Raw genomic sequence first — 21,863 nt, 5'->3', positions numbered from 1 at the left:
GGCAATTCAACAGATCATGTTAACACTGAAATCTGTCACCAAGGACCAGTGAAGTTCAAAGATACTTCACTGGTTCAGAAAATATCCACTTCTCAAACATGTTAGGGCCGTATTTCCAAAACTTTAGCCATTTACGTGCCACCTTCACAATCTTTACTATATCTGCATATTACCTGTAATAGTTTTTACTTAATCATTTCCTTAAAATCAATAGTAAATTTATTGTTACTTAACATCTTCCTGAGCAATAATATCCATGAAATTATAGATTTTAAAAGCTAATTACGTTTTCAATGTACCTTGAACTAAGCACAACTCAAATTTTCAAAGTTGGGATATGTGTCATCTAAAATTGGTGGTTTGTATACCATATTTTGGGCAAATTAAATTAATATGTAACCGATATTTAAGCTATGATCATCTCTTTCTGTTCTTCAGCCATAGAAGAACGACAGCGTCAGATAGTATTCTTACTTTTAAATCTGTCTATCCCATAGAACTCTAGAAACAAAGTGATCTCCAAAGCAACATTGCAGAAATAGATGTCACTGTCAATTAAAAGGGACTTCCCAGGTGACTCAGTGGAAAAGAATCTGCCTGCCAATGCAGGAGATGCAGGAGAAGAGAGTTTGATCCCTGAGTTGAGAAGATCCCTTGGAGGAGGAAATGGCAACCCTCTCCAGTATCCTTACCTGGAAAACTCCATTGACAGAGAAGCCTGCTGTGCTACAGTCCATGGAGTCACCAAAGAGCCGGACACGACTTAGCAACTGAGCATGCTCGCACGTCAGTAACAAAGAACAGAGTATAGAGAGGCAACAAATGCAATAAAAAGATTGCGGAATTAGTTTACACCAAAAGTTTGAATGTGCAGTCCTGTTAAAGTTCTTCAACCTAGACACTTAAAACTCAGGAGATAAAAGCATTTCCAATGAACATTTTATTTTGAAAAGCCATCATTTTCTGAAATAGACTAAAGGACAGGAAAAGCAGTGTATGTGCTGTGTTCTGGGAAAGGGGTCAGTGAAATTCTTTAGGAATGGGAGAAGCCATGGAATTTCAGAAATATCTTGAGATGCACACACTTCCTCTTAATAAAAATTCCAGGTTCTAAACCCAAGCTTAGATCACACAGCACTTGAAGGGAGAGTGTTACAGCTTAACAAGTCAGATGTGCTCATTACACAGTATTATTTTGTGTGGGATTTTATAATATCCATCATAATTTACATATGGCTTTTTCAACTTCAAAAGATATTTTTATATATTTATTGTCTCCCTACTCATGCAAGTGGATGCTATAAAATTCTGGTGTCTTGCTGACACCAGAATTGAAGAATTGATCTCAGGTTCAAAAAGACATTTGAAGTAGAAAGTAAATTATTGCTAGAATAATTTAAAGTATTTTGTTTCTTTGAAGCTACAGGTTGATAGATTTTGGACAGAAGAGATGAGAAGAGAGACAAATTTTTTTGGATAGAAAGTGGATATAAAGACTTGGTTTGACAATTAGGTCTGGTGTGTCTTCCAAGTGGTAAATTAACCTACACCCACCCTTACCCCAAATAATGCACACCATACAGTCACCAGTCACATAATCTGTTGACACACCAATCAGACCTAGGGGAACACAGCTTCTGTGGTACGACTACTATTGCTCTTTTTAGATCGCAGGGAAGAAAGAGGAGAAACAAAAGAATGTGGAGACCATGCTGAAACATCATGTATGGACTTGTACAGCAAAAGTGATTACACGTGAGGAATTAAAAATATTTATAACAATGAAGTATCAGCCAACCAAAAGTGGATATTGTTTCTCCTAAGAGTACTAGCTGTACCAAGTAAAAAGAAAAGGCAGAGGCAAACAGAAGACAATAGTACAGAGATGCCATTATGTTGTGACATAAAGTCCCCTCCTTTCTGATCCTGCCTCTTTGCACACTCACCCACCTGCAAATTCCAAACAATTCTAAAGGTTTTTAATCTGTGGCTTTCCAAAGTCATTTGGAGCCCTAAATTTAAATGCTAATATTGGCATTTTAATGAAAACACTTTGGAATGGAAAGACTCTTTGGAGTAGAAATACAAAGAATTTTAATTTTTCTAGATATTTTCCCTCTACATAATACTTCTCTATATGCTGAATTCCCCTTGGTTCTTCCCAACTGAGAAGTGTAATTCTGCAGCCTTATCTGTTTCCTGGAGAAATTATTGAGCCATCATAAAAGTGATAGCTGCTGTTATCACTACCTACATACTTCAGCCAAACGTCCCAGGGTTAATTTTTCAAATAAGTAATCCCAACTACTTACTCAAACACCTCAGTTCAGTAATAAATGAAGCCAGATTTTCACTAGCAGCTCTAGCATGCCTTCGGACTTGAGGATGTCATCATTTAAACCTTTAAAAAAAAAACAACGGTTTCTTTTCTTCTCTTCCTAATAACCTAACACCACTACAGGTGGCCCTTCCCCGCCCCCCACTCCTCCTCCCTTTCTAGGGAGTTTTCAGAAATGCAAATGTTCTAGAAACTCCAATGTTATTTAAATGTAGAGAAGACTACCGGATGGAAACAGGATCACAATTTAAGAAAATACTTCCTTAAAAATTATTCTTTTATACCCACGTATACTGCATTTTGCAGAACGCAATGGCACCCCACTTCAGTACTCTTGCCTGGAGAATCCCATCGACAGAGGAGCCTGGTAGACTGCAGTCCATGGGGTCCCGAAGAGTCGGACACGACTGAGCGACTTCACTTTCACTTTTCACTTTCATGCACTGGAGAAGGAAATGGCAACCCACTACAGCGTTCTTGCCTGGAGAATCCCAGGGACGGGGGAGCCTGGTGGGCTGCCGTCTATGGGGTCGCACAGAGTCGGACACGACTGAAGTGACTTAGCAGCAGCAGCATACTGCATTTTTGTCATTAAAAGACTGATACTCACCATTATCTCGAGGAAGAGGAAATACACTTTAAACCAGCAAGTCTAACTCTTAAAAGTTAATTATAGCACGAGTTCCCTGAAATATACTGTTTCTCATAAACAGCCTCCATTTCAGGAAGTAGGGATTTAAAAGAAAACATGGCCTGTTATTGTCTCAGAGTTTGATTGTGTAATTCAGCTCAGGGACTTTTCAGCAGTTCTGCACCATAAGAAACTCCCCTTTAGGAATTGCTTTAGTGAAAGGTATTCTGGGAGTTGTATTGCTACAGAGAAATTCCTTCTTCTTAAGAAAGTGCAAGAAAACTCCTTATTTGGATTGAGTCAGAATGGAGAGCCAGTCCACTGAGAGAATGTCAGCAAGAAGAAATGAACATGACATTGTTTTTGATCTATTATCAAAAGAAATTCATGTTAAGGCTCCATTCAGTACTCTATTTTAGAATTAGTGTCTACAACTGAGCTTGTCACGAGGACACCTATATTACCAAGTTTTTGGGGGGTTGAAAAATGAGGTTGGAATTTATCTCATAGAAAATCTCATCAGGCTGCTTGATTTAACAGTGAGGACTGTCTAATTGCATCACATAGTGGACATCATCCTTCAATATAAATCTGTGCTCCAAATTCTGACAAAAAATAACAAAAGTACATGAAAAGTTTGGTAAATGTTTAACATTTTATTGAAAAAAATCATTGATGTCAATACTTTTAATTTTCTCAGTCCTTTCTGAGCCTGCTGGGTTAAAGAAGTGTCCTCTCAAGTGAAGGAATAAAAGCTTTCATTAGAAGTAATTTCATAAATCTTGGTAGAGCCCTTTTGATATATTTCCCCAAAACTGAGAAAGTAAATGACTAATACAAAGAAAAAAAAGTTTTAAGTGTTACTCAGTCACTCAGTCGTGTCCGACTCTTTGCAACCCCACGGACTGTAGCCTGCCAGGCTCCTCTGTCCGTGGGATTCTCCAGGCAAGAGTACTGGAGTGGGTTGCCATTTCCTTCTCCAGGGGATCTTTCCAACCCAGGCATCGAACCTGGGTCTCCTGCATTGCAGGCAGGTTCTTTACAGTCTGAGCCACCATGGAAGCCCTGGTAGAACAACTCACTCTCCCAAACTGGCCCTTTTCTTCCTGCTTCCATAGCCTCTGGCTCTCATAGTAAGTGACTGGGGATTCCAGGATCATATCTACTGGGGATCTCATAATCCACTGGGCTCCTCTAACCAAAAAAAATCATATTAGTGTTCTATTGTTACCTAAAAATTAACACAAATTTAACACCCACTAAACAATCTGTTCTATGAAATAAATTAAAATATTTATAAATGAAGATGCATTTAAATGTCTATAAACTGTTATTATAACTAGAGCATGGACATTTTATAAGTAGTTAAGAATTTAAAAGAAAAGTTATAAAGGTTCTTCGGTATACAAAAGCAAAAGAAAAAACAAAACAAAACAACCCAGCACCCATTTATTATTTCAAGTTCTTGTCCGACAGAAATCTGGGCACATTAGAGCTGAGAATGCTACAGTTCTCATGTGAAGCTTGGAACAGGGGCTCCTTCAAGGCCCATGCAGGTTGTTGGTAGAATTCCAGAGAAAGGACCAAGGTTGCCATTTTCTTGGCCGTTGTTGACCGGGGACCACTTAGCTCCTGGATGTCAGCCACAGTTCCCACAGTTCTTTGCCGTGTGGTCTCCGCAGGCAGTTTCTGATATGAAAAAAAGAAAGATAGCGCAAAGAGTGTCCGACTCTTGTGACCCCCATGGACTGTAGATGGCCAGCCTCCTCTGTCCAGGGGGTTCTCCAGGCAAGAATACTGGTGTGGGTTGCCATTTCTTTCTCCAGGGCATCTTCCCAACCCAGGAATCGATCCCAGGTCTCCTTCATTGCAGGCAGATTCTTTACTGACTGACATGGATGTTTGCTTTCTAGGCCAGCAGGGACCTGTGTCTCCGACTGCCCGAAGGACTGAGCCCTTATAAGGATTCATATGTTTAGATCAGGTGCAACCAGATAATCTCCTTTTGGATTCAAAGACAACTGATTAGAAACCTCTCCTCACAGGAGAGATATCTTATTAAATTCACAGATTTTGCCCACATTCAAGGCAAGGAGATTTTACAAACTGTGTATATCTGGGGGTGGGAATCTTGGGGGTTATCTCAGAATCTTGCCTACCACACAACTCCCCCTCAAGTGTCCAGGGAGGGGCAGAACCGATGGCCTGAGACAGGCCGACTCCTCCTCTCTCTCCATCCTTCAAGTGCCCTGACAGTTTCCATCTCGCCATCTGATCATTCTCTTGAGAGCCTGAATTTTATTGCAGTTCTCCACATGTGAAAAATATTGGAGCATGAAAAAATTAAGTGAGAATTTTCTCTCAGGAGACTTCTTTCATGTGTGTTCTTAGTCACGGTCCATTCTTTGCGACCCCTGTGGACAGGCTTCTCTGTCCATGGGATTTTTCAGACAAGAATATTGGAGTGGGTTTCCATTTTCCTCCTCCAAGGGGTCTTCCCGACCCCGGGATCAAACTTACTTCTTCTGTGTCTCCTGCTTTGAGGTGGATACTTTACCTGCTGAGCTGTCGGGGAGGCCCAAGAATACTGGAACAGGTTGCCATTTCCTACTCCAGGGGACATCTTCCCAACCCAGGCAATGCACCTGTGTCTTGCAGCTCCTGCATTGGCAGGAGGATTCTTTACCCCTGGAGCCACTTGGGAAGCTTTGGTTTTTCTTAAAAAAAAAAACTGTGTGTGTGCGCATGTAACCATATTGCATGCAAATGAGACCGAAATTCAAACAGTTTGGAAAAGTACCCAATGAAAAATCTGTTCCATCTTCACCTTCTGCCCTCTGTCTCCCAAATTCTTTCTCTCAGATTAACCAATGTTACAGTTCCATTTCTTGGATCTCTTTGTAGATAGTTCACGCATTTACAGACATCTCCCCCCTCACTGCCACAAATATAGCATTTTTATTCTGCACTTTGGTTTTTTGCTTTACTGGTGCATCCAGCAGATCTTCCCACTTAGATCTAACTTGCTTTAACTGCAGTTGCTTAACCCCACAAACAGCAAGAAAGTGAAGTCCAGAGTAGCTTTTCTTCATTCTCAATACTTTGGACCTACTCTTGTCCCCCATTTAGGGGACAATGGGAAAAGAGCTGAGTTATCTCAGTTGATCCTGAATGTTTTCATAGGTTGGTAGAGAGCATCAGCCTGAGATGGGGCACTTCTGAACTGAGTTAGTCCGAATCTGAACATCTGAGCTGGACTGGGTAAGTTAGATGAGTCTGTATCCAAGGTGCTTAGAGTGCACTGAGCAGAGGGGAATATCATACAACCTGGTTCCAAGGCAACACAAAAAAAGCATCACTTTCTAATTTTTTTTTCTATTGTGTGCGATTGTTCAGTTCAGTCACTCAGTCGTATCTGACTCTTTGCGACCCCATGAATCGCAGCATGCCAGGCCTCCCTGTCCATTGCCAGCTCCCGGAGTTTACTCAGACTCATGTCCATCGAGTCAGTGATGCCATCCAGCCATCTCATCCTCTGTCGTCCCCTTCTCCTCCTGCCCCCAATCCCTCCCAGCATCAGGGTCTTTTCCAATGAGTCAGTTCTTCGCATCAGGTGGCCAAAGTATTGGAGTTTCAGCTTCAACATCAGTTCTTCCAATGAATATTCAGGACTGATTTCCTTTAGGATGGACTGAATGGATCTCCCTGCAATCCAAGGGACTCTCGAGAGTCTGCTCCAGCACCACAGTTCAAAAGCATCAATGTTTTGATGCTCAGTTTTCTTTATAGTCCAACTCTCACATCCATACATGACTATTGAAAAAACCATAGCCTTGACCAGAAGGACCTTTGTTGGCAAAGTAATGTCTCTGCTTTTTAATATGCTGTCTAGGTTGGTCATAACTTTTCTTCCAAGGAGCAAGCATCTTTTAAAATCATGGCTGCAGTCACCATCTGCAGTGATTTTGGAGCCCCCCCCATCCCCCAAATAAAGTCAGCCACTGTTTCCATTGTTTTCCCATCTATTTGCCACGAAGTGATAGGACCAGATGCCATGATCTTAGTTTTCTGAATGTTGAGTTTTAAGCCAACTTTTTCACTCTCCTCTTTCACTTTCATTAAGAGGCTCTTTAGTTCTTCTTCACTTTCTGCCATATGGGTGGTATCATCTGCATATTTGAGGTTATTGATATTTCTCCTGGCAATCTTGATTCCAGCTTGTGCTTCATCCAGCCCGCCATTTCTCGTGATGTACTCTGCATATATAAGTTAAATAAGCAGGGTGACAATATACAGCCTTGACATATTCCTTTCCCAATTTGGAACCAGTCTGTTGTTCCATGTCCAGTTCTAACTGTTGCTTCCTGACCTGCATACAGATTTCTCAGGAGGCAGGTCAGGTGGTCTGGTATTCCCATCTCTTTAAGAATTTCCCACAGTTTATTGTGATCCACACAGTTAAAGGCTTTGGCATAGTCAATAAAGCAGAAGTAGCTGTTTTTCTGGAACTCTTGCTTTTTCAATGATCCAACGGATGTTGGCAATTTGATCTCTGGTTCCTTTGCCTTTTCTAATTCCAGCTTGAACATCTGGAAGTTCACGGTTCACATACTGAAGTCTGGCTTGGAGAATTTTGAGCATTACTTTGCTAGCTTGTGAGATGAGTGCAATTGTGTGGTAGTTTGAACATTCTTTGGCATTGCCTTTCTTTGGGGTTGGAAAGAAAATTGACCTTATTCAGTCCTGTGGCCACTGCTGAGTTTTGCAAATTTGCTGGCCTATTGAGTACAGCACTTTCATGGCATCATCTTTTAGTATTTGAAATAGCTCAACTGGAATTCCATCACCTCCACTAGTTTTGTTCGTAGTGTTGCTTCCTAAAGCCCACTTGACTTCACATTTCAGGATGTCTGGCTCTAGGTGAGTGATCACACCATCATGGTAATCTGGATCAAGAAGATCTTTTTTGTATAGTTCTGTGTATTCTTGCTACCTCTTCTTAATATCTTCTGCTTCTGTTAGGTCCATACCATTTCTATCCTTTATTGTGCCCATCTTTGCATGAAATGTTCCCTTGGTATCTCTAATTTTCTTGAAAATTTCTCTAGTCTTTCCCATTCCATTGTTTTCCTCTATTTCTTTGCATTGATCACTGAGGAAGGCTTTCTTATCTCTCCTTGCTATTCTTTGGAACTCTGCATTCAAATAGGTGTGTCTTTCCTTTTCTCCTTTGACTTTTGTGTCTTTTCTTTTCTCAGCCATTTGTAAGGACTCCTAGGACAACCATTTTCCCTTTTTTCATTTCTTTTTCTTGAGGATGGTCTTACTCACTGCCTCCTGTACAATGTCATGAACCTCTGTCCATAGTTCTTCAGGCACTCTATCAGATCTAATCCCTTGAAAATATTTGTTATTTCCACTGTATAATCGTAAGGGATTTGATTTAGGTCATACCTGAATGGTCTAGTGGTTTTCCCTATTTTCTTCAATTAGTAGCCTAGGAATGTTTAAACCATCCAGAAAGCATTAGCTTACTCTGTATATCTGTGAGCAACACTCACAGCATTTGGCTGTGTCAAATGAAGTTACAGCCAAGCTTTGTTATTTTTGTCGTTTAGTGTTAAATCATGTCTGACTCTTTTGCAGCCTCGTGAACTGTAGCCTGCCAGGCTCTTCTGTCCATGAGATTTCCCAGGCAAGACTACTGGAGTTGGTTGCCATTTCCTTCTACTGGGGATTGTCCCCACTCAGGGATCAAACCTGAGTTTCTTGCTTAGTTGGCAGATTCTTTATCACTGAGCCACCTGGGAAGCCCTAACCAAGCTTTAAAGCCACCTCAAGTCTTCCTTCATTAAACTTACTGGAAAGGAGTTTAACCACATTATGTGTAATTTGAAAGATGTTTACAGTCCATGAGTAGTTGTGAGTGCAAGAGAAAGTGCTTGAAACTTCAGAATCAAAGAATGGGTTTGTCAAAATGACAAAATCACATTGAAACCAAAACAAAAGTTGTTTTGTTCCTTTCCAGAGAGGAAATCATAAGAGGGCCTCAAAAGTGACTTTTAGCAGGTACCTTCACATGAGCACATTTGTGAGCACATGCTAAAATTCTTACCTTTCTTCAGTCTGATGTTACTTTGGCTGAAGTATTTTCACGGGGCACTTCTATGATTCACTGTTTTCAGAGAAATCATAGCTTGAGATGAGTATATTTTATAAACCTCTTCCTGTTATAGCTAGTAAACTTCCACCACAGAGAGTCCTACTGTATTCCTTCAACAGCAAAGACATTTCCTTTATCAAAGAATGACTTCATGTTTTTCTGTAAATGCTATTGTTACTCTATTTAAACTCTGACCCTTACAACAATAAAACAAGTAAAACCTGTAGTAAAACTTTAAAATAACCTCTTCTATTAAAAATGCTTTTAGTGGTTTTACACAAACAGAAACAAAGTAAACCACATATCGCAAATTACTTTGTCTAATTTAGATATTAGTGATTTAAAATCTCTTTTTTAAAGTAAAGTACAAATAACTTATGATACTATGAGTTTCAGGTATACAACATGATTTGATATTTTTACATTTTATGAAATGATCCCTTGGTAAGTCCAGTTACCGTTTATCAACTAAGTTATGACTGTTTATTGTATTCCCTATCTTGTACATTATATCTCTGTGGCTTATTTATTCTATATCTGGAGACTTATAAAACATACCACAACCAGTATGTTCTCTGTATCTATGAGTGTTTCCGTTTTATGTTTTTTCACTTTTCTTTTTTCAGATTCCACATATAAGTACAATTATGCAGAATTTGTCTTTCTCTGACTTATTCCATGTAGCATAATGCCTTGTAGGTTCACCCATGTTGTCATAAATCCCAAAGTTTCTTTCTTTTTATGACTATGTTACATCGTATATATTTACCATATCTTCTTTATGCATTCATCTATCAGTGGACACTTAGGTTGCTTCTATATCTTGGTTACTCTAAATAAGGCTGCAATGAACATTGTGGGGGTGCATATACCTTTTCAAATCTGTGTTTTGTTTCCTTTGGATCAATATCCAGGAATGGAAATGTTGAGTCCTATGGCAGTTCTATTTTTAATTTTTGTGGACTCTCTATACTGACTCCCATAGTGACTGCACCAATTTAAATTTCCATCCATCGTGCATGAGGGTTTCCTTTTCTCCAAATCCTTGCCAATAGTTAGTTTTTGTTTTTGTTTTTTTTTTTGATAATAGCCATCATGGCAGATGTGAGACGATACCTCATTGTAGTTTTGATTTGCCTTTCCCTAATGATTAGTGATGCTGAGCATTTTTTCACGTGCCTGTTGGCCATCTGTATGTCTTCTTTGGAAGAATATCTGTTCAGGTCTTCCATACATTTTTAATTGGATTGTTTGGTTTTGAAAATGTTATTATAATAGTTATATGGGTTCTTTGCATATGATGAATGAAAGCTCCTTATCAGATATGTCATTTGCAAGTATCTGCTCCCATTGAGTATGTTTCCTTTTTGGTTTGTGATGGTTTCCTTCACTGTGCAAAACCTTTTTAGTTTGACATACTCCCATTTATTTTTGCTATTGTTGCCCTTGCCTGAGGAGACAGGCCAGGAGACAGGCTCCCCAGCTCCCTCACAAATATTGCTAAGACCAGTGTCAAAAAGTGTAATGTTTATGTTTTCTTCTAGGAGTTTTAGGTTTCAGGGCTCACATTTAAGTTTTTAATCCATTATGAGTTTATTTTTATATATGGTATAAGAAAATGGTCTAGTTCTATTCTTTTGCATGTAAACTGTCCAGTTTTCCCAACATAAATTATTGAAGAAATGGTCTTATCCTCTTTGTATATTCTTACAGTCTTTGTCTAGATTAATTGACCATAGGTGCATGGGCTTATTTCTGGATTACATTCTGTTACGTTGATCTATGTGTCTGTTTTTGTGCCAGCACCATACTGTTTGTTTTTTTAAAAGGCATTCACTCATTTTATTTTTTTAACTAATTAATTTATTCTCTGCTGCTGTGTGTGGACTTTCTCCAGGTGTTCCAGCGGGCTACTCTCTAATTCGGTGTGTGGGCTGCTCATCACGTGGGGCTTCTCTAGGCACACAGGCTTCAGTAGTTGTGGCACACGGGCTTATTTGCCCCACAGCACGTGGAATCTTCCCAGACTGAATCCATGTCTCCTGCCTCGGCAGGCAGATTCTTTTAACCAGTGGACCACTAGGGAAGTCCAGTACCATACTGTTTTGATTACCATGGCTTTGTGGTATAGTTTGAAATCTGGAGTTTGTAGCCAGCACCAAACGTCTCTTCAAACCTTTAAGTAACAATAACTTTTCAAATGTGCACTCCTGGCTGTTTCTCAACTCACACAAGCCATTTTTGGTTTAAGGTCCATTGTTTTTAACCAGTTGTCAGAGGGAGGAAAGGATTACTGAGCTTAGAGTCTGACCTGGAATTGAAGGCTTATTCAAATTTTATTTTGGGTAATTTAGCAAATCAAATAAGTCATCTTAAAGGACAGAGAAACATGGAATAATGTTCAGCATCATGAATTTTACCATTTGTCTAATTTTGTCTATTCAGTAGTTTGTCTATTTTGTAGTTCATCAATAGCACTGAGTTAAATAATCCTTTGCGGTTTATAGAGCATTTTCATATCTTATTTCATTTTAAAGGTTAGAGATCAGATGCTGCAATTCAGATAACATTATTTTATTGTGTGACTTTATTGATGTAGTCAAACTGCATGTCTTATCTTCCACCTGCTCTAATGTTCTTTGACAGAAAAAAGGTAGAGAGAGACTGTCTCTCTCTCAGGGAAGAAATAGCAAGTGTTGAAGATTAACGAACAAGATTGCAGCCTTACAGGAATCTGCTTCACTAACAGATGCACTCATCCTTCCTCAGCCTTATGGTTCTTGATTATACGTAACTCTGAGAGCTCAATACCTAACCCCTCCTCAGAACCTCTTTATCAAGTGATGAAGCAAGAGCAAGTATCACTGTTGTTTTATGGCTACAGAAATGGACCCATAAACAAGCACTGTGGAGTCAAGGGTGGAACCCAGACAAATGAAAGGCTTCCACCAGACATTTACCAGAACTGGTGGGCGGCTTCCCAAGCCCTGAAGTAAATAGGCCAGTACGACCTCGGTCGCTTCAAGCTTTGTCCTCCTGCCGCTGTTCTGGGTCCTTTTCCTCCTCACACGGTCTCCTGTCTCCCTCTAGACACCTATTGTCTTTAAGCTCTCTCCACTTTGAGTTCATCGCAAATCTTCTCCCTGAGGCAGGAAAATAGTATCACCTTGTTCCCCCTAAGTTATCAAAGACGCTTGGGAGGTTCAGTGTTCCCAGGAACCCGGGACGCTGGGTGTTGAGTGAGGAGTCCCTTCAGGGGGCTGGCGGCGAGAGGAAGCCCTTGGCTGCTCGGGTGTCAGGTGAGGGGACCATGGGGCATTAAGGGGTGGCGTAGGCGCTCTGGGGCGAGTTTAAACCCTGTCGCCCCCCGCCCCCCGAAACCTAACCACTTTCTGGGCCTCAGTTTACGCATCTCCCGACTGTGAAGATTAGCAAAGAATAATGCGGGCCCTGCACCTGGCTTGCTTGCTAGGTTAATTCAGCCCTTCTCCTCTCCCCACCCTCGGCATGTGTTTGTTTGGGGCGGGGGGTGCCGGAGAAAGTCGCCCTTACTGTTGTGGTCATCCCGTCCCCTTTTCAAAATCCACATCCTCTTCGGAAGGGCGCTTGTTCGGCAAGCTGGGTCCCCGCCGGGTTTACCGCGCTTCACACCCGACCTGGGGGCTGGGCTTTTGGCCTGAAGAGGCGGCTGGGGCCGCGCGGAAGGCGCCCAGGCGGAGCGGCGGCGGGGGTGGGCGGAGCGGCGGTGGGGGTGGGCGGAGCGGCGGTGGGGTGGGCGGAGCGGCGGCGGGGGTGGGCGGAGCGCGGGGCGGAGTCCGGGAACCTCCGCGCTTTCCATCTACTTCAGGGCTCGGGGGGAGGGGGCGCACTCGGCCGGTCGGGGGAAGGAGTCGCCGCGGCGCCTGGAGCCCTCGACTGGGTCGCGTCTGCGTCCCTCCCCGCCTCGGTCCTGTCCCCCGTCCCCACCCCAAGCCCCAGCGCAGGAGGTGCGGCGCAGCGGGCGGGAGCCCTCCGGGTGGGCGCGGTGAGCGAGCCTGGCGGTAGGCGGTGGGCGTCCTGCGATCCCGGGCCTCCGCGGGCTCGCGCGCATTAGCCCGGTGCCGACTGAGAAAGCGAAGGGAAGCTCACCGACGCTCGAGCCTCGAGGTACTTGCTAGGTGGCGGTCCGGGGGGCGCGGGGGCGGGGTGAAGCGGGGCCGCCACGTGTCAGTTATCGCCTGCAGAAAGCAGCTCTGTCCAGGAATCCTCCGGAGCGTTGCAGGGAAAGTCATCACCTACACCTCCCGCTGGCTCGGCTGCGGACCGACGCTCGAGCGATCATTTACGGCGTGATCTTAGCTTTACAAAATAGAGGAATATTTATAAATGGAGCGGAGGAGCACTGACAGGAAATATTGGGATGCGTGTTCCTTGTACTTTTCTGTGCTTTGCAAAGGCTCCCCTCCTTCAGTAAACAGAAAATAATTCCATTTATGAAGTGTAGCTCACCGCGCGATTGTGTGTATACCTGCCTTGCTTCAGCCTGCTTGGTTAGGAAAATAACGTAATCTGTGGTTTTCTGGGACTTTCTCCAGCTTTCAGATTGAAAGGAATTTCGCAAATTGAGTCTCGCAGCCACTGAGAATCCGACGCAGCAATTTTGGCTGGAAACAAGCCAATCAGGCGGAGTGGGAGAAAGACACCATCTCTGGGGGAAAAAGAAACTGAACTTTTTCTAAGGCTTTCCTCCTGCTGATTTTGGTTTTTACGACTCCTTTAGCAAGACCTGTTGCTTAATCTAGTATTGATTCTGCTGAACGTTCCATTTGTTTTCAGAGCCACACTGCTGGGTGATGACCCGGTGAGGAGGGTCAGGATAGCTGTTTTTTGCTGTGGTTTCAAGTTTTCTCTTCCTTTCCTGTTAGCTCAGTGTCTGCAAAGTTATTGTGTTGATTTGTTAACACAAATATTACTGTATGCCACACATCATTCCAGTGTTTTACAGCTTCTTGATGTCAGAGAACATGGTTTACTAGCTTTGATGATAATCTCCAACTCCATTTAGTTCCATAAAAATCAGGTGGTTTGTGACCTCCCAGTTGGCTCAGATGGTGAAGAATCTGTCTGCAATGCGGAAGACCCAGGTTTGATCCCTGGTGGGGAAGATCCCCTGGAGAAGGGCATGGCAACCCACTCCCAGCATTCTTGCCTGGAGAATTCCATGGACAGAGGAGCCTGGTGGGCTACAGTCCATGGGGTCACAAAGAGTCAGACATGACTGAATGATGAGCTTTCTGACTTTGTAAAGAAAATACTTGTGATATGTTTGAATAGATATTAGATGCACATGGTATAAAATCCCACAGGTACAGAGTGCAGTGAAACGCCTCCTTTCCACCCCCTACCCCAGGTTTCCTCTCTAGAAGCTCCCTCACTATAAAATCTTGGTTCTTAGGTTTCTTTGATAACTTAGGCCAAACAGATTTGAAAAAGCTACTTTTGAGCACCTGCACACTAGTGATTATTTAAATAAAAGAGCCACCAATTTTATTATTTTGATTTTTTTTTTTGTTAGTTTCTGTCTTTGTTTTTCTCCTGACCACTCTGAAATGTCAGAGATTCAGGTCACTTTGCAGAAGGAACTTCTACAGCAGCTCTGGAAATTAATGAATAGCTTAGTTTCTAAGTTCCCTGAAGTCTGAGACCGTGGTTCACTAACTTTGGAGCTCCCTAACCAGCCACCATAATTACTAGAGACATGCCAACATACATACATCAGGCTCAAGGATAACTGATACTCGCTGTAATCTGGTGCTTCACAGCCTCTTCTACAATGAGGCAGTAACAGTGTATTTTTCTTCTCAATACTAGATTCCTGGTGTCTTGCTAGTTCTGGCGCACCCACCCCATGGCCCTCTTCCCTGTTGATTGGCTGCTGTAGTTTGTGAAGTACCTAACTGGTAACAGGGAGTAGTGATGTTTGTAGTTGGCAAGAGAGACTGTGCATTTCTGCTGTGTTTGAATCCTGCCTTTGGCAGGGCTTTGTGACCTGGGCTACCTAGCTAAACCCTCTGAGACCTAGCTCCCTCATCTGTGATGTGGTGATTTTGACAGGTTATTTTGAAAAGCAGATAGTATCAATAACCTCAGATATACAGATGACACCACCCTTATGGCAGAAAGTGAAGAAGAACTAACATTCAGAAAACTAAGATCATGGCATCCGGTCCCATCACTTCATGGCAAATAGATGGGGAAACAGTGGCTGACTTTATTTTTCTGGGCTCCAAAATCACTGCAGATGGTGATTGCAGCCATGAAATGAAAAGACACTTACTCCTTGGAAGAAAAGTTGTGACCAACCTAGACAGCATATTAAAAAGCAGAGACATCACTTTGTCAACAAAGGTCCATATAGTCAAGGTTATGGTTTTTCCAGTGGTCACATGTGGATGTGAGAGTTGGACTATAAAGAAAGCTGAGTGCCGAAGAATTGATGCTTTTCACCTGTGGTGTTGGAGAAGACTCTTGGGAGTCCCTTGGACTGCAAGGAGATCCAAGCAGTCCATCCTAAAGGAGATCAGTCCTGGGTGTTCATTGGAAGGACTGATGCTGAAGCTGAAACTCCAATACTTTGGCCACCTCATGTGAAGAGTTGACTCATTGGAAAAGACCCTGATGCTGGGAAAGATTGAGGGCAGGAGGAGATGGGAACGACAGAGGATGAGATGGTTGGATGGCATCACTGACTCAATGGACATGGGTTTGGGTGGACTCCGGGAGTTGGTGATGGACAGGGAGGCCTGGTGTGCTGCGGTTCATGGGGTCGCCAAGAGTCAGACACGACTGAGCGACTGAACTGATACTGATGTATAAAGAGCTAGCACTGTGCCTGGCATCTGAAAGGCATACAGTAAGTAGCAGTCTAGTTGGGCTCTGTAATCATTTCATGCATTCATAAGAAAGGTGAATGCATATGCTAGGGAACATCATAGTTCAGTAACTGCTTAGAAGGAGGGTTGATTTCCTGCTCATATTATAGGTCTCTATGGTTCTGTCTTTGGCCCTCGCTTCTGAGACCCCATGCTTGGCTGCTCCTTCCATGGCACTGATGTGGCATGTGGAAGGAGGAGAGACAGGTCTATCCACACAGTGGTTTTTAAATCCTACCCTTGTAAATAAGCTTCCATGTTACTTCCATTCACATTTCTTTAATATGGTTGCCACTGGAGTGAGAAGTATCATTTTTCCAAAGGGGCAGAACCAGTAGGGGTAGGTCTGGTAGTGAGGGGCAGCAGATGGTAACAGTCTACCTCAGTGTTTGTGGGAGGGACACAGTTGTGAAACCAGAAGTTCATCAAAAGCTGAGAATTGAGTCACCTGATTTATAAACCAGAATGCCAGGTTTTTCCTCAGCAGTGAATAATGTATCTGCCCTGGGTACTAGGCGTTAAGAGCCTGTATAGGGCAAAATTTTCTTGACGGTGGATTTGCTCAAAAGACTAAATTCTAAGCTAACAGGTTATACAAAGATCACAAGAACAAAAGTTGGCTGTTACCAAAAGACAATATCCAGAATATACTGTGTTTTAAAATCCAGGTCTCCTTTTGGAACTGTTACTGTGCAAAGCCCAAGAATGAATTTGAATGATGGCAGTGTAGCCCAGACAAGGCGGAGATCATGACGATAGATTCTTGCTCTTTTTAGGCTTTTTACTTTTTAACAGTGAATTTTTTCTGGAGAAGGAAATGGCAACCCACTCCAGTACTCTTGCCTGGAAAATTCCATGGACGGAGGAGCCTGGGCTACAGTCCATGGGGTCGCAAAGAGTCAGACACGACTGAGCGACTTCACTTTCACTTTCTTTTCTTGTCAGCCACTAATTGCATCATCTCTTGACTTGTTATAATTATTCTTTAAGCTGTCTGCTTTTTGAATAATGACTTTATTATTGTAATTAAAGTATTTTCAAATCATGGTGATTAACCAGTTCTACCTGCAGTGTGTTAATTCTTGCTGCCTTTGGTTTCATAGCAATTTTTACCACCCTTGCCCCAAGATTTTGAGTATTCTCTTTTTCTGCTTGTAGCTGGGCATTTGTTGTCTGATTGGCTAAGGCAATATGATATAATAATGTCAAGAAAGAACCTATTATGAAAGCAAATTAAAAATTAAAAATATATTTCTAAATCAATAAAAAATTTTGCTTTGTTATATCATTTGTTGAGTAATTCAATAAACTGAGTTTGATTTTTTAGCAATACAACTATGCAAAACAAGAAAAGATTGTACTTTAAAAGCCAACAGCATGGAAAGAAAACATTGTTTTTTTCCTGTTTAGCAAGCATAATTTTGATAGCAATATCCAATATAGATGGCAGACAAAAACCAGTAAAACTACAGATTTCCTTAAGGCTGTTGCTCCCCAAACCCCACTGTAAATACTGTATAGTATTTAAAGAATGCAGGGAGCATTCAGCATCATTCCATCTACTGGTGTAATTTATCACCACACTAGTTTAAAGGAATTCTATGCAGCTGTTTAAGATTGAGGTCTATTTACATGTATAGATAAATGGAAAAAGATCACCCACTTGTATTATTAACTGAAAAAATGCAAGGTCTAGAACTAAATACAGTATGTTCCTATTTGTGTAAGAAAATTTTTTCTTTGTAGAAAATGTGTTATGTCTTTGAACACAAAGTTTTGCTTGTTGTGTAAAGAATTCTGTAAGGATAAAAGCAACTCTTACAATGGTTGGCTCTGAAAGAATAAAAAAAATGATTAGGTCAGAGAGGAAAGATACTTAAAAAGATCTTTTTTAAGTGTTTGAATTTTTAAATCATGTGCATGTAATTCTTTTAAAGCAAATTAGTTTTAAAGTGGCAGTTTTGTGTCAAACCTTTCACAGATTTTAGGAACTAACTGCTTGGTTTTGCTGCTTAAACTACTCCACTGACTATTAAAGGTACATACAGTGAAGTGGAGGAAAGGTCACCACAGAACCATGCACTCTAGAGAGATGTGGTTAAGAACAGTTAGATTGTGCTGTGTGGGGTAAATGACGGTTTCTCCGTCCAGTCATTAGGAACCATTGACAAAAACAAATAACTCCAGGATGAGTACAGACTATGATATTTAGAACTACCTTGTGGAAATTATTTTTTTAAATAAAAAGTGTGTAGTGTCTAAAAGTTATAGAATAAAATGAACTTTTAACGCACTTACTATTTTTAACCCTTTACCTACTGGAAATCGAAATCAGGATATAAAGGACAAATGTTGCAGTTATTTGTTTCTAACATCTACATTTCTTTAGTCAGGATGATATATAGTAAAAATTTCAGAAGCCTTTCTCTGAGTATGACAGTTATTCATACTGTTCCATCCAAAATAATACAAAATTCATAATACATTAAATTTTAACTTAGCTAGTAAACTATAGGTTTTCTTTTTATGTATATCCTCTTGAGGATTTAAACCAAAGGGATTCTTTTTTTAAAAAAAAATTCATTTATTTTTCATTGGAAGATAATTGCTATATCATGTTGTGTGGTTTCTGCTACATATCAACATGAATCAGCCATAATTATACATATTTCCCCTCCCGCTTGAACGTTCTTCCCACCTCCCACCCCCAAAGAGATTCTTTATTCCTGATTTTCTTTCTAAAGTACAGACAGTTGTTCTGTTTGGTCTGGGCCCGAGTCATCTTATTTAAGTGAGAAAGGAACTGAAGTTTCTATATGCTTCCCCCCACTAAATTATTTTATCAGTAATCATTCCTTGTTATTGTCCAGATTATGGTCTTACTGTCAAATTGGAAATGAAAGAGAAGAAAATATAATGCACCAGTTCATCTGGGGCTTGGTATAAGATTTCACATATCTACTAGTTAAATGAAAGCATCCTGCCTATGTATTGTTTTCTTAGAGTCTAAATCAGTTACCTATTGGAAAGCTTTTCATCGAAATACTGGAATCAAAGATCTCAGAATCTGATCTCTGGGGTGAACTAATGTGCTGATTTCACTGTTGCAGGCAGCTGAGATTCCGGTGCTCATCATGTCCAATTTTGAGGATGCGGACACGGAAGAGACAGTAACTTGTCTGCAGATGACTCTCTACCATCCTGGCCACCAGCAAAGTGGAATATTCCAGTCAATAAGGTTTTTTAACCGTGAGAAACACCACACCAGCGAAGTGGTGAAATTTGGCCGAAATTCTAACACCTGTCATTACACCTTTCAGGACAAACAGGTTTCTCGAGTTCAGTTTTCTCTACAGCTGTTTAGAAAGTTTGATAGTCCAGTTGTCTCTTTTGAAATTAAAAATATGAGTAAGAAGACCAATCTGATTGTGGACAACAGAGAGCTGGGCTACCTAAATAAAATGGATCTGCCAGACAGATGCATGATTAGGTTTGGCAACTATCAGTTCCTGGTAGAGAAGGAAGATGGACAGTCATTAGAATTTTTTGAGATTCAGTTTTTTTTGTCGAAAAGACCACTCCTGCAAGAAAACAACTGGCTTCCACAGCCCATGCCTGAGTGTGGCAGTTATTCATCCTGTGTCACTCAAAACAATTCTCCCATGGAAGTGGGTGAAAATGACTGGTAAATGCTGAAAGCTAAGAGAATTATGAAGGATGAAGAACTCTGTACTTGTTTTATAGGCATTCCACTTACTAAGTTTCTTAGTATAGTATTTTACTGTCATTTGTTAAAGTTTGTCAAGTTTGAGATCTGGTATTGTTGTTTGAAGTCTGCAAATTGTGTTAGTAATTGATTGAGTCACCCGTTGCATTGTGGATGTATGAAGAATTTCTCTTAAGTGTATATATGTGAGCATTAATGTACAAAACGTAATGTTCATGATGAAGGAACAGTGTTCTCAAAATAAGGTTATGTTCTTTTCTTTTTATGCCTGATTTTGTTTCTATGTTTTATATTGTTTCATTTTGATTTGTATGTTATCATCTCTTGGTTTGGTCACATTATCTCACAGCAGCCATTTGTTTTTAAGGTCAAGGCTACAAGCAAATTATGATGTGTGTTTTAGCCTGTTGGTATTTATAGTACCAGAGTATTAGAACAGGGCATGTGTTTTAGTCTGTGTGCCATTGAGGTTTTAATATGGGAAGCAATAATTCCTTGATTTTCTGTGTTTTTTATCTATAGAATTATAGTGTTTATTCCCAAGAATACAGTTCTCCTTTTCTATATTCAGTATCTGAAACTGATACTTTAAATGCTTTAGTGAACGACTGTTTAGAATTATTACTTTGTGTACCAAATTTTAAATATTTTTTAATGTACTACAGGGTTTTTAACTCCATGAATTCAAAATTTTAACAACAGCTATGTACCTAATAAAGTCAAAGTCTAATTCTCTAACCATTTTCTTTGGACTCTTTCTGAAGAAAGAACTGTTTGTTGACTTCTCTAAGGAGGGATGCAGGCGGCCACCGGCAGAGGCCGTGAATTCAGATGCATCCTGCTGGGTCCCTCAGTGCGTGCTGGCTCCATCCTCCCTCTTTCCTACCTCCACGTGGCGGCACCTGGCCAACAGGAGCTCCCAGATTTTGTACGTTACTGATCAGCCACCTGAAGAGAGCCTTACTCTCAATTCCAGTCCAAAGAAAAAGGGTCAGCTTCGGCCAGGTGCCCCTCTACCGATCAACTCTCCTCAGGCCACTGATTGGCTGCTCCGATCAGTGGTCATGTGGAAAGGAAAAGCATTTTCTCAATGGCCATAGTGGGTTGGGGTCTGAGGTGAGACAGTCTAGATAAGGTATGACATAGTTTGGCGGTGAGGGCAAACAAATATATTGGTGTCTGATACCACGTACTGCAGCTGAGTTGTGAAACATTTTCAGTTCTTGAGGACTCATTTGTCCCAGGAACTGATTTTTTTCTTGGGCTCTTTTAAGTAGAGGGGTGTATTAATTGGTGCCAGTGTTACAGGCAGTGTCTTCTTGAACCTGCAGCTTTATGACAAGGGGGGCTTTCCAATGGTGAAGTCTCATATGCTATATGATTATATAACTACATTCTAGAAGATTCTGTCTCTGCTGTCTACGGCATTGACTGATCTGAGGAAGCATTACTTTACGCTCTGAGTGTAGTGTTTGTTTTAACTAGTATGCCTTGTAGAAAAGTTAGCTAGTATTTTATTACCAGGAGATGACTAGTGTTAATAATAGTTATGTATGTTGTGTGTATATCTTTGGTAGCTGCGTCTGTGTTACCTGGGCTTCCCTGGTGGCTCAGCTGGTGAAGAATCCGCCTGCAATGCCGGAGATCTGAGTTCAGTCTCTGGGTTGGGAAGATCCCCTGGAGAAGGGAATGGCTACCCGCTCCAGTATTCTGGCCTGGAGAATTCCATGGACTGTGTAGTCCATGGGGTCTCAAAGAGTCAGTCAGAACTGAGTTACTTTCACTTTCTATGTAATAGCCCTTTTTAACTTTTTCAGTTCTCCAGTTCAGTTCAGTTCAGTCGCTCAGTCGTATCCAACTCTTTGTGACCCCATGAATCACAGCACGTCAGGCCTCCCTATCCATCACAAACTCCCGGAGTTTACTCAAACTCATGTCCGTCGAGTCGGTGATGCCATCCAGCCATCTCATCCTCTGTCGTCCCCTTCTCCTCCTGCCCCCAATCCCTTCCAGCATCAGGGTCTTTCCCAATGAGTCAACTCTTCGCATGAGGTGGCCAAAGTACTGGAGTTTCAGCTTCAGCATCAGTCCTC

General features: G+C 41.4%; 2 protein-coding genes across 13 annotated transcripts in view; one reads left to right on the top strand and one right to left on the bottom strand.

Moving 5' to 3' along the window:
* Positions 1 to 12,873, bottom strand: part of ALPK1 (alpha kinase 1) — a 121,539-nt gene extending 108,666 nt beyond the window's left edge. For 3 of the 12 annotated variants that reach the window (XM_043438543.1, XM_043438541.1, XM_043438540.1), the window contains exons 1-3: positions 2,949 to 3,238; positions 2,623 to 2,781; positions 2,313 to 2,401 (exon numbers count right to left, since the gene is read on the bottom strand). The gene's annotated coding sequence lies outside the window, so the exon portion shown is untranslated. The other 9 variants (XM_043438548.1, XM_043438549.1, XM_043438551.1 and 6 more) reach the window with 6 other exon arrangements.
* Positions 12,874 to 12,936: 63 nt separating this feature from the next.
* TIFA (TRAF interacting protein with forkhead associated domain) lies at positions 12,937 to 20,508 on the top strand. The gene is made up of 2 exons (XM_043438539.1): positions 12,937 to 13,278; positions 19,154 to 20,508. The coding sequence occupies exon 2, from the start codon at positions 19,178 to 19,180 to the stop codon at positions 19,730 to 19,732; it is 555 nt and encodes a 184-aa protein (XP_043294474.1). The 5' UTR covers positions 12,937 to 13,278; positions 19,154 to 19,177; the 3' UTR covers positions 19,733 to 20,508.
* Positions 20,509 to 21,863: the final 1,355 nt, after the last annotated feature.

The sequence above is a fragment of the Cervus canadensis genome, chromosome 19 (assembly GCF_019320065.1).
Source record: "Cervus canadensis isolate Bull #8, Minnesota chromosome 19, ASM1932006v1, whole genome shotgun sequence".
Lineage (NCBI taxonomy): Eukaryota > Metazoa > Chordata > Mammalia > Artiodactyla > Cervidae > Cervus > Cervus canadensis.
The sequence above is the reverse complement of the archived record's forward strand: the minus strand, read 5'-3'. Positions and strand labels throughout refer to the sequence as shown.

Excerpts from the sequence above, each read along its gene's own strand:
- TIFA (XM_043438539.1), top strand. The coding sequence starts at position 19,178 with ATGTCCAATTTTGAGGATGCGGACACGGAAGAGACAGTAACTTGTCTG.